Source organism: Blastomyces gilchristii (genome assembly GCF_000003855.2).
Source record: "Blastomyces gilchristii SLH14081 genomic scaffold supercont1.1, whole genome shotgun sequence".
Taxonomy (NCBI): Eukaryota; Fungi; Ascomycota; class Eurotiomycetes; order Onygenales; family Ajellomycetaceae; genus Blastomyces; species Blastomyces gilchristii.
In genome coordinates, this window is record NW_003101682.1 from 590,247 (window position 1) to 601,332 (window position 11,086).

An 11,086-nucleotide genomic window follows, 5' to 3' on the forward strand; every position below is an offset into this window, starting at 1 on the left:
CTGATATAAAATACTCTGGCAAGCTAGAAATCTGCGAATATCATATATCAATATATTTGGAACCTCATGTGCAAAGAACTCGTTCACGACCCTAAATAATGGCGTAGATAGCAATACAATCGAAACATGCAATTAAAGTCATCAGATGGATATTCCTTTGTCTTGATCTTGTTTTCATTAATGTACTTAATTCCCTTCAATGAAGCCTGCTTCTCCTGGAATTAGAATCATCTTTACCAACGTTTTTTTACATGTACATGTGCCATACCCTCAGCATTTTCTTCCCTTCATTTTCCACAGGAGCCCCTTTCTTATCATTTAGCATGAAGCATTGTTGACGCAGAAATCATAGAACATATAGTTCCTCCCTCTCTTCCACTCTACCGATGTTCATAAAGCCTTACCAAACCTCTCAAGAACGAGAATATTCTCAACCCCTTGCAATTATTGCGGAAGGTCAGTAGGACCAAAAGAATCTGGGAGAAGCTATTACACGTCCAGTAGGTATACTGTTAGAGACAGAAAATTCATGTCAGAGGAATAGAGGAGATCCAGCAACCAAAGTAATACATACCTCCCCCATCGTCTTCATTGTATACGTTCCGTCCCCTCCATACATGTAAACTGGGAAAGAAGGGTCACAAAACTCTCTCATGCTTTTGGTCCCGACGGAGTAGTAAGGTCAGCGTATAATGTATCATTTCAACGAATGTAACAAAGATTAATATTGTAACAACGGGCGGAGTGCGGGTTACACATACAACTGCCTACACATCCCGCACGGAGAAGCACCGGGATTGATGTCCGTCGCGACGGCGATGGCCTTGAAGTTCTTGTGGCCGGCTACCTATAAATCAATGTGCGGGGATTGCATCGAGATTTTTAGTGTATATAACGGATATCGCGTGGGGAATAACAGGGTAAAATAAATAAACGACAGCAGATAGAGAAGGAAAAGGATAGAAGATCGAGCAGAATCTCGATTGCCTACCACCGCGGTTGATAAAGCACACCTCTCCGCGCACACGCCGACAGGATAGCTAACATTCTCGACGTTGGCGCCGACGATGAACTCCCCTTCGTCCGTGAGCAGGCAGGCGCCCACGCGGAATTTCGAGTACGGGCCTGTGATATTGGCATCGGTTGTTAATTCGACGACAGCAAATAAAAAGGATGCAAATTGTGCCTAGGTATATATATATATATGTGTGTGTGTGTGTGTGTATAAATGGGTGACACTTGAGACGAGAAATGAACTACGAACAATGCGCTGCTTCCTTCGCTGCGATAGCTTTCGAGGAGAGCGTGTGGAGCTCTGTGGCTGATAATTGGGTGAACATCGCTGAAGGTTAATGTTTGGTCCGGCGGGGAGGGATACTGCTAACTATCTGGGAAATGGTATATAAGTATTCAATGCTTAACTATGTTTTATGTTAAGATCACAGGAAAGATGTCAGCGGAAGTTGGGAGTTGGACAACGACTTTGGATACAAGTTTGACGTCAGTGGGTCCCGATATTTAGTTACTTATTATAGCTGCAATATGGGGTTAACATCTATGAAACTAGATTTCAAAAGCCATGGGGTGACATTGACCAAAAATGAACATATTTAGCTGTAGGAAACATCAGATAATCGAGCATTAAATAGAGAATATGTTAATAAAGGCAATAAAGCAATATCATGACTTGGTTGGAGGGCAATATAGAGTGCTGTTGAGGAGAACTGTTCAGCTACACATGAAAGATATAAATTTAAGTGCAAACCAGGTTGACCATGGCAAGTTTAGTTATTTAGGAGTTAGGGGTGTTATCATCACCATCATCATCATCATCATCATCATCATCATCAAGTAGGGCTTGTGAGCTAGGCCAACTATAGGAAATACGTGACATATTCGCTTGGAAAACACGAGAGCAAGAAATGGAAATGCAGACGAACGCCTGAGCGCCGCAGTAGGGAGAAGGGTTACGAATGGGGATTCCGGAGATCGAGGCCGGTTTCTCCATATGATAACACCTGTTCAAGGTTTATCAAATTTTCAGAAAACCGTGTACAAACCAGCCCGGGGAGGAAATACGTATTGTACTTTGAAAAGGAGATGTAAGGTGGTCAGGGACAAGCGCTTTGGCAAGGATGCATTGTTGAATGTTCATGGACTGCCTGGGCAGATAGCTGATGGTAAAGGTGATCTTAAAGTCCAGTCAACCTCATGAATCGGCTGGTTCAATGACTTGAGCCCCAGTTTCGCCTACGAGAGGGGGGTGGCGTATAGGGTGAGCGACGTTTCAAAGATGTCCATCTATCTTCAACAGCGGGTGAGAGATCTCTGTGGTGATCCTCATCGTGTCTAACGGCAACTACACCAGCCCCAAGCAGCATTTGAACAATGTTTTGATGTTGATAGTAAATAGCATAGCATAGAGCTGTCCGGTCGGACAGATCCCGTCCGTTAACGAAATTCAAATCAATGTCCACAAGTAGTTTTTCAACGATATTTCCATAGACTTGTTTAGCAGCAACGTTTACAGCTGTTTGACCATGCCCATTACGTGTATCAACATCAGCACCAACGACAAGCAACATTTCAAGCACATCGGCATGGTCAGCAGCATAGAATAGCTGTTTCGCCGATATGCAAGTCCTTTACGTTAATATCAACCTTGCCAGTTGCAAGTAGCAATCGTACCATGTCAACATTACCTGCCATGTCAACATCACCTGCTTCGGTAGCGAGATGTAGATAGGGTAGCATTTCGATCCTGAAAGCTTCAACCACCCGAGGTGGCCTCATGCCAAATGCTCTAGGGTCTGATGGGGATCGCAAATAAAGATCATTAGTGACGTTCAAATCAACTAGGTTGCTGCAAACCAGAAGTTCGAATACTTCAAGCCAACGAGGAGGCCTTAACTTAGAATCCTTGCCTTCCAAGATTAGAGGCTTGAGAAAGAAATCAACCGAACCCCGAAGCTGATCAGTAACCAGCAGCAAGTGAGACTAGAGATAAAGCCCCTCTTCATTGCATGGAACAAAGCATCTCCGCAGTGAGAGTTAAAGGGTTGAGCCCAGTTGATGTCGGCCTTTCCAGACTCGAGTAATACTTTGACAATTGCCTCCCGGTTATCTGCAGCAGCTTGGGTTAAAATCTCACTATAGTTCACTTAAGTTGAGGGCGGTAAGTTAGAGAGTTGGTTCGTAAGCTATTATCTTGCATCATCAGCATTTTGGACGCGTTCCCATGATAGCCGTCATAGGCATCTCTCAATGCTACGGCATGGACTTTCCATTGGAAGAACGTGCTTCGTCTTAGAGCAACTCTAACAAGGCTAGGCAGGTCATTCTTTGAAAGAGCTCTTAAGCTCTCACCCGATGCATAACGGCATGCTTTCCGGCCGACGAATATGTTATTGGAAATATATCCAACAGTCCCAAGGCAAGCAATCAATAAACGCCTCTCCTTCAGGTTCATTTTCAATGAAACGTGCATGCTCAAGGATCGAGGAGACGGCATATGGAAGCAGCAATAGCCTTTGGCCTAATAGCTGCTTTAGGTTTTCTTAGTTTAGCGAAAGGCTGCCGGGACGCGTTTCCTCAGAAGCACCTGGACCTGGCCGAATCTCCACGGTTCCCGGTAGAGGCTTGTTGTGTTTTCCCAGAAACTCGATGAATTGCTTACTTGTCGAACTGGACTGGATCTCGGAGAGCGCACCAGGCAGCGGTCCCTCATGACTTTATGGCATTTTGCCTTGAACAGCTCTTCGTTGCCTGACTCTAAATTCCTAAGGAGGAGATCTCGGATTGTCTCATGGATAAACTGAACAATCCATTGGGATTTTCCCTTGGCCTTAACCACCTCCGGGAAGCCCATCGATGAGTAAGTTACAAATCGGCACATTACATGCCTGGAACTGTCCCTTTCCTCACCAAGCTCCCAATGATCTGCCAGTTCGGGAATATAATCATTAACAGCGAAATAGTACTCTTTCAACCCCGAGGGCCGTCTAGCGTACAGGATCCAGTGAGTGCTGTGCTGAAAATATTCTTTCTGGTGCTGCAACCCCCTTTCCCAAAGTCACAAAGAGTAGTTCTGATGCTGATTTCTTCGCAGTATCAGGCCGAATAAGTCTTTCAATTCCTCGGGGATCTGTTGAAGACATATCTCTAAATCATGGGCTCGATCCTCGACGACCTCGTCATTCAGGATTTCTATAACAAGAGAAACCCAGAGGAAAATTCCCCGAGATTTCTCTAGTATGGAAGATTGTAGGTGCATAAACCGCCTGGGATTCTCGTTTTTGTAAATCGGACTCAATTTGGATTTAATGTATCGCTCAATGTCTTCACAAGCTGAGTTTGTCTGTCGAGGACGATCTCTGTGCCTCGAATTACGCCGATTGTCGGACACGGGCGGCTCGCCAGGCAAATGCGTAAACTGAACGGGGTTTTCGAGGTTGCCACACCACCCATAATGTTTTGGAAGAACGTCACAATCTCTCGAAGCTCTGAGTCCCCACACTCGTCGAGTGCATCAACGTAGGTTTGTAATTCCCGATCCCCGAGGCCTTGGACGACCCGCTGGAATATTCTTTCAAGAATAACCGACTTCCAGCCACTCTTCTCGACGAGTCGTTTAGCTGTGGGATTTTCAATCAGGTGCTTCAAATATTCAGCATTCTATCCTGTCTGCCACAGCAAAGATCGATAAAGGCCCATTGGATTTCTTTTCGAGCTCTACACCGCGCGCATGGAAGAAGAAAGATATCACAGGGGAGTTCGGATTTTTCCTGGCTTCGTCGACTGCCTCAAACAGATACTTCCATCAAGTATGATTTTCCAGCTCCAGTTTACCCTGGATCCAAATGATTCCATTATGTTCCTCGATACGCTCCTTATTCCACCAACTCCTATAGTTGTCTTGGTCGAGAAGCCGCTCGCAGGATTTACCATGCTTCAGCCCTAGGCTTAAAAGGCGGAGGTCAATCTCATCAAACGACACCATATCATAAAGCGTGTGTCGATTAGCTCATCTTCAAATTATAGCATCTCAATAAATATATATCATTAAAGTTTCTGCGATAGAACCAAATAAAGCTAGAGAGATAAAGAATCTAAATATATTAGTTTTATAATGATTGAAGAAGTATTTAATACAGATGTATGAGATTGAAGAAAATGATATTGAGATTTTGAGTGTTTTGAAGACCTGAGGCTTCCTATTGGTTGATAATATTAGTGGCTGGTTAGTGGCTCATTATTCCAAAAGTAGTTAGTTAATCACAAAAATTCCGAAAACGGACAGGTCACGTGTCATTTTGGAGCGGAGAACAAGCCGTGCATCAGACGGAATAAACTTGCTACAACTCCTCCGTAAGGCAGTTAGTTATCTTGATAGAATATCTTCCGACGGTGAACCTAATCCGTACCTCTAGGATTGATCCCATTCGGTGCAGTGGTCTGGCCCATGTTTTGTTGCACAACATGGCGTGCTCATGAAACAATTGCTCCATCAACAAATCATAAAACATCCTTTATGAAATTTCTATTTTGATCCTTACATTCTCTCACTCTCTCCAAGAAGAAAGGGGAAAAAAATGAAAAATGAAACAGGTCTCTAAAAATGGGACCGAACTGGGAATAGCCGGAAGCTGACAAATAAAAGAAAGAAAAAAAAAGAAACCGCACCCAAAATTCCTTTATCCGCGATTAAGTCTATAAATCGAATATATAAAGAGAAACACACATGAAACATGTAACGCCAATGCGTCCCAGTCGATCGATATGCCCCGGGAGAGAGGAGGAAAACAAAAGAAAAATCCCTATCCCCCCAAAAAAGTCGCCCGTGTCATGGATGTATGGTATGATATATAGTTTGGTATGTGCTGTAGGGATAAGACGGTCATGCCAGGATATGCGTATAAAGGGGATATGAAGTAAGCGTTCGTGGGAAGGGGTAATAAAAGCTGCGTGTAAAAACGAATGACCGGCATAGGGTAAACAAAAATAAGAGTAAAAATAAGATTATGCTCATAAGCATAAGATAAAAGCAACGTCATAATCATCAACAATAGAAACTCGGTACCTCAGTGGGGGAGCTAGCAGCGGCACCAGCATGTAACTCAAAGATACCGCCTCAACGCCTCATAAATCGTAAATATAAACGCCGAACTAGGCGCTGAGCGTGCGCACGTAATCCCGCAGCCGCGATACAACCCGGCAAGACCCTGCTGTTTCCAGAGAGCCTTACCGACAGCCCAAAAGGTGGGACGGCTGCACCGGGCTGCATCCCCTCCGACGGCATGCGTGATGCTTTCCGTCTGCATACGCGACTTGACGGTATCTGCTGGGTAGAAGATGAAGTTATAGCTAATCCCCGCCGCGGCGCCTGCGAGGAGACGTTGGTAGACCAGTGGTGCGCTATCAACACCATCAACGCTAGTACCTGTACCAGCAGTGGTTGCAGCAGTAGCAGCCTTCGAAGCGTTATATTTCTTGAAAAAAGCCAGCACACCCTCATAGCTACCAAACCACGCCGCCGAACCGCCCGTTTCACGAATGAGGGTGCCCATCTGCCCGCGCCAGAAGCCGAGAAGCCCCTCGTGCCGGAACACCGCTGCGATTAGAGCGATGGGGCCAGGGGCTTTTTGATTGGACACGAGTGAGCCCGAGCTCGAAATGGCCCCGCTGCTCCCAGCAGGAACTTGCATCTTGCACTTGATGAGTTCCACAGGCGTGAGGAGGAGCGATGTGAAAGCCCCCGACGCCGCACCGCAGATGAGTAATGCGGACTGCGGCAGTTCCACTGCAGCTACAGATTCGCCATCGCAGGACTCCGAGGCATATAGTGTCGATTTAAGAAAGTCTTGTGTTACACGGTAGCTGAAGAAGAGGCTGCTTGTCTCAACCGCTGCGCCGACGAGGGGTGCGCTGATACCCCTATACAAGCCATTGATTCCAGCGGCCTGGAAGGATTGGCGAAAACAGTCGATGGGGCCCTTGTATAGTAGTGGGAGGCCGGCGGGCTGGGATTGAAGACGGACTTTGACGGTATCGAAAGGGTATTCGACGAATTTTCCAGCGATTCCTGCGGTCTATGTGGTTTTAGAATCAGTGAGAGTTTAGACAAGACAGATTTTCAGGTGTTCGTCTTTCTTTGTTCTTCAACAAAATACTGAATATGATATATAACGTAGGAAAGGGAAAAAAGACAAACGGGCTACACCTACAGATCCATATACGATATCTTTCAAGGCTTCCACGCCATGATTAGTCGTCGAAGGAAAATCAGCCAGCTCCACCGCCATTTGGTTTTCAATGGCACCCGGAATCTGCGGTTTCACAGCGTCCATTGCTTTGCATGTGCCTGAACCAGAAGAACGGAAGGGAGGGGAAAGAGGAAGTGGAGGGGAAAAATACAATGAATTTAGGGAGAGAGTGTTATCGGAAGAGCATTGTATAATTCTGGGAGATATATAGCCTTGGGCTAGGTGAAGATGAAGGAGACGGCGTGTGAGGGATATAGGAGAAGTAGTCGAGCGACATCACACAGAAGAGAGGAGGAGCATGATGGGTTCGCCTGAGGAGGAACCTAGGGCCGCACAGAAATTGGGCGAGAACACACGCAGGCCGAGACAGGTGGGTCGAGACGGGAGGAACAGGCAAGCCACGCTGCAAAAGGGTGGATGTGAGTTGTCTAGAAGAAGCTATCTGCGGTGCATTTGTGTGTGTCCAGAGGCGCAATTTTGGAGCTGGTGGGGATCAGAGTCACAGTTCTCGGTTGCTTTGGCTGAAGAATGAGATCCGGCGAGAAGGAAAAAAGCAAAAAACGATCCAACATCAGTGGATTAGGTTTAGCGGCGTGATTTCGGGTGAAATAAATCGCCGAGATCCGGTTATCTGATTACGCTAAGATAATGCTATACCTAGTCCAGTCTAGTTTGTCTCCATCTGCCCCAATCACGCTCCGTCTTAGTCAGTCACCTCAATCCCCACCTACTTGGGAAACATGGTTTTTCGTTCCCGACAGAAGAATGGGAGAAGCAGCCAAAGAGACGCCACTAAAGACCTACAACTGCTAGGAGGTTTCTGGAAACTTCAGGCGTCAGTTAGGATTATCATTGTTACTCCTCCCTACGCCCTGTTTTATAGTGTGGCAGTAACTGCACTCGCTTTGCTGCCATGTCCACTACCGTCGAAACTCCGGTGAAGATCCCCGAGCCTGCATCCCAAGCACCCAAAGGCATGCGGAAAAATGGTACGAACCTACCCCGTATCTCTCCCCATATTGCTGCCTCTTACTTATTCCTCTTCCGCTCCCCAATTCACAGGGAAAAACTGGCACGACAACAAAACCCCCTTCCGCCCCACCGCAGGGCAAACCAGCTTCGCCAAACGCCTCGAAGAGCGCAAAGCCCGCGAAGCCATGAAGGAAAGGGAGAAGGAGATGAAAGATGAGAAGGAAGCGGAACGACAGGTGTGTTTCTACAATCCAAGCACAAACCTCGACAGGAATGCTTTGCTGTATTCCTTGATTTGCTTTTCTTGAAAATATCTAATCGACAACTTGGTTTTGCTTGCAGAGACGGATTCAAGTCATTAGGGATCGCCGGGCTGCCAAAGAGGAAAAGTTGCGGTATGAGAAGATGGCGGAGAAAATGCATAGGAAACGGGTTGAGCGGCTCAAGCGCAGGGAGAAGAGAAATAAGTTGCTCAATTCGTGAAGTGTTTTTTGGTCATAGTTATGTTGCATCTGTGGGCTGGGCTAAAATTTCGTATTTCTCTCCCTGATATCTGTTTTATGGAGTGCTGGCCAAGGCGTTTTTCTCTTTTGTTATTTTGGAGTTAGAGCATTTTACGGCTTCTGTTAACGGAGTACGAGGAAATGATATCCCAGCCTGGTGGTATAATAAAACGAATAGAATAGCGCACATCCACGAGCATATCAGTCTCCCCCTCCCAGCCTTCTTCACGTTTCGCCCGTATTTTGCTGGTGATACTCTGTATAGCTTGGCATGGCAGGGTACAGGGATGCAAGGTATCTAGTCCGCCAAGAGGTTTGCTGATTCGGAGACAAGTTCGAGGCAAAGAGACCAGATATGATTCTAACAAACTGCCATCATTAACTATCGCCCTGTCACGAAGAAAGTGTGTGAATAAAATGTTCATGTTGATATCTACACCAGGAATGACCCGCAGACACTAACCCACCCAGAGCCGCCCGGATACACACAACTGGTTGCCGCATGGCTTCTGCTAACCAAGGACACCAAAGTACAACCGCAGGCATCGAGACAATGAATACCACGTCTAATCCATCTGCAACAGCGGAATCCTCCCCAGCTTCTGTTGCTGCGTCTTTTTCTGCTTCTGCTTCTGCTTCTGTTGCTTCTGCCGCACCGCCGCTGTCAACCCAGCCAACCCAAGGTTCATCATCTCCCTCCAGCGCCCAAGCTCCCGGTCCCATACTTCCTCCTAGCATCAATAACAACGATAAGCACCCCTCCGCAAGCCATAGCCGTCGACGACTGCATCCACAGCCACACCCTCCGAGAATACACACACAGTTTCCCTATTATAACCCTTTCTCGCTGCTAGACGACTCGTTGCTTCCCCGTAAACAGCGCTATCGTCACCGTCATTCGCTACGGCATCGTGACCAGAGCCTCCTCCCTACTCACTCCCACTCCCGCTCCCTCCCCCACTTCCAGCTCCAGCTCCATCTTCCTCACCAGCAACAGCAGCTACAACAACAACAACAACCGCAACGCCTTGACCCTAGTTTGTTAGACGGGGATCCCAACCGCAGCAAACCCGTCGTTTCTTCAAAACAGCAGAAGGAGAAGCGCCGATATCGCCATAAACGGCATGCGTCACGGGATGGCCAACTTCCAAGGACTGTGAGGGATCACGCAAGTATGAGTTTACGACCTGGAAAGTACGTAAATAGGGATAAGGGGTCGCGTATTAATGGTGTGGGGGAGCTTAGTGTCGCTCACACGGTTGCTGCGGGACAACGGTCTGAGGCGAGCGGGCTAGAGGCGAGTGATAGTGGCAGTGGCACTACAGAGGAAAGGCTGCCCTTTGGAAGACGGAGGGAGAATGTCACCATGGCAGAGGTGAGGAGAGAGAGGATTTGGAGGATTAAGGAAGAGGAGTAAGAGCCCATACAATCCTATACTAACGCACACGCACACAGAGACACACATCCACTAACATATGAAACTGCCAGATCAAACCGCACCACACTCAGCGACCTCTCCACTCTCTCCACAAACATAACCCGCCGCCTGGACACAACCTACTACGCCCTCCTCGAAAAAATCTCCAACCTCCACTCAGCGATCTACTCCTTCCACACCCTCTCCACAGCCGCCTCCTCCCTCCACTCAGACTTCACCCGCGAAACAGACAACCTGTCCCGTGACACCACAGCCCAAATCGACGAGTTCCATACCGCCTTCACCGCCCAGATCCAACGCATCGAAGCCCTCGAGGGCCGCATGCGCGCTGGCGCGGAGAAGGCGGCGGCCCTAAACAGGCGCATGGAGATTGTGCGGGGCAAGATTGAGGCATGGGATCGGCGGGAGGGGGAGTGGCAGAGGCGGGTTACGACGCGCTTAAGGATCTTCTGGGCGGTGGTGGGGACGGCGGTGGTAGTGTTGGTTGCTGCGTTGGCGGTTCAGCAATTGAGGCCCGTCGAGGGTCTTGCGGGTCTTGCAGGTACAGGGATTGGGGTTGGGGATTTGGGCGAGGGTGAAGGTGTCATCGGGAAGAATGTGTCGACGGGGAATTCGACGTGTGGGGTCGTTGGACAGGGGCTTCGGGATGTGGAGGATGTCTGGGTTAGTAAATCGTTTGAGACAAACGGTGGGATCCGAAGGGAGGATGATACTTGCCCGAGGAACTCGGTTCAAAAATGAATGATGGGTTTGTATATATACGCTGTTCTTTCCATTTTGACGGTTCGGCATAGCGGAGCTAGGGACATATCTATGGCGTTGATAATGAATTTCGTGCAGGTCTGTCCTAGGACGGCGAACAGGGGTATGGTTGTGCTTAGGGGTAAACGCAACGTTGCTCATTATACATA

At 47.7% G+C, this 11,086-nt stretch overlaps 4 protein-coding genes across 4 annotated transcripts; 2 read left to right on the top strand and 2 right to left on the bottom strand.

Moving 5' to 3' along the window:
• Nucleotides 1-751: 751 nt before the first annotated feature.
• On the bottom strand, nucleotides 752-5,079 carry BDBG_16053 (uncharacterized protein; the record flags this gene model as incomplete). Its single annotated transcript, XM_031724084.1, has 10 exons — nucleotides 4,849-5,079; nucleotides 4,489-4,634; nucleotides 4,077-4,432; nucleotides 3,602-4,001; nucleotides 3,162-3,535; nucleotides 2,689-2,863; nucleotides 2,255-2,621; nucleotides 1,941-2,018; nucleotides 992-1,125; nucleotides 752-847 (listed from the first exon to the last, which is right to left on the bottom strand). The coding sequence occupies exons 1-10, from the start codon at nucleotides 4,997-4,999 to the stop codon at nucleotides 752-754; spliced, it is 2,277 nt and encodes a 758-aa protein (XP_031575614.1). The 5' UTR covers nucleotides 5,000-5,079.
• Nucleotides 5,080-5,101: 22 nt separating this feature from the next.
• Nucleotides 5,102-7,801, bottom strand: BDBG_00128 (solute carrier family 25, member 46). The gene is made up of 2 exons (XM_002628836.2): nucleotides 7,224-7,801; nucleotides 5,102-7,088 (listed from the first exon to the last, which is right to left on the bottom strand). Exons 1-2 carry the CDS (start codon nucleotides 7,344-7,346, stop codon nucleotides 6,117-6,119), a joined length of 1,095 nt encoding a protein of 364 aa, XP_002628882.1. The 5' UTR covers nucleotides 7,347-7,801; the 3' UTR covers nucleotides 5,102-6,116.
• A 374-nt stretch (nucleotides 7,802-8,175) lies between these two features.
• Nucleotides 8,176-8,717, top strand: BDBG_00129 (uncharacterized protein; the record flags this gene model as incomplete). Its single annotated transcript, XM_002628837.1, has 3 exons — nucleotides 8,176-8,251; nucleotides 8,325-8,470; nucleotides 8,577-8,717. 3 exons carry the CDS (start codon nucleotides 8,176-8,178, stop codon nucleotides 8,715-8,717), a joined length of 363 nt encoding a protein of 120 aa, XP_002628883.1.
• A 522-nt stretch (nucleotides 8,718-9,239) lies between these two features.
• Nucleotides 9,240-10,916, top strand: BDBG_00130 (uncharacterized protein; the record flags this gene model as incomplete). The annotated part of the gene is made up of 2 exons (XM_002628838.2): nucleotides 9,240-10,150; nucleotides 10,226-10,916. 2 exons carry the CDS (start codon nucleotides 9,240-9,242, stop codon nucleotides 10,914-10,916), a joined length of 1,602 nt encoding a protein of 533 aa, XP_002628884.2.
• Nucleotides 10,917-11,086: the final 170 nt, after the last annotated feature.

Coding starts and splice junctions, on each gene's coding strand:
- BDBG_00128 (XM_002628836.2), bottom strand. CDS start 7,346: ATGGACGCTGTGAAACCGCAGATTCCGGGTGCCATTGAAAACCAAATG. Junction 7,089..7,223: donor AAGATATCGTATATGGATCT/GTAGGTGTAGCC, acceptor AAAACCACATAG/ACCGCAGGAATCGCTGGAAA.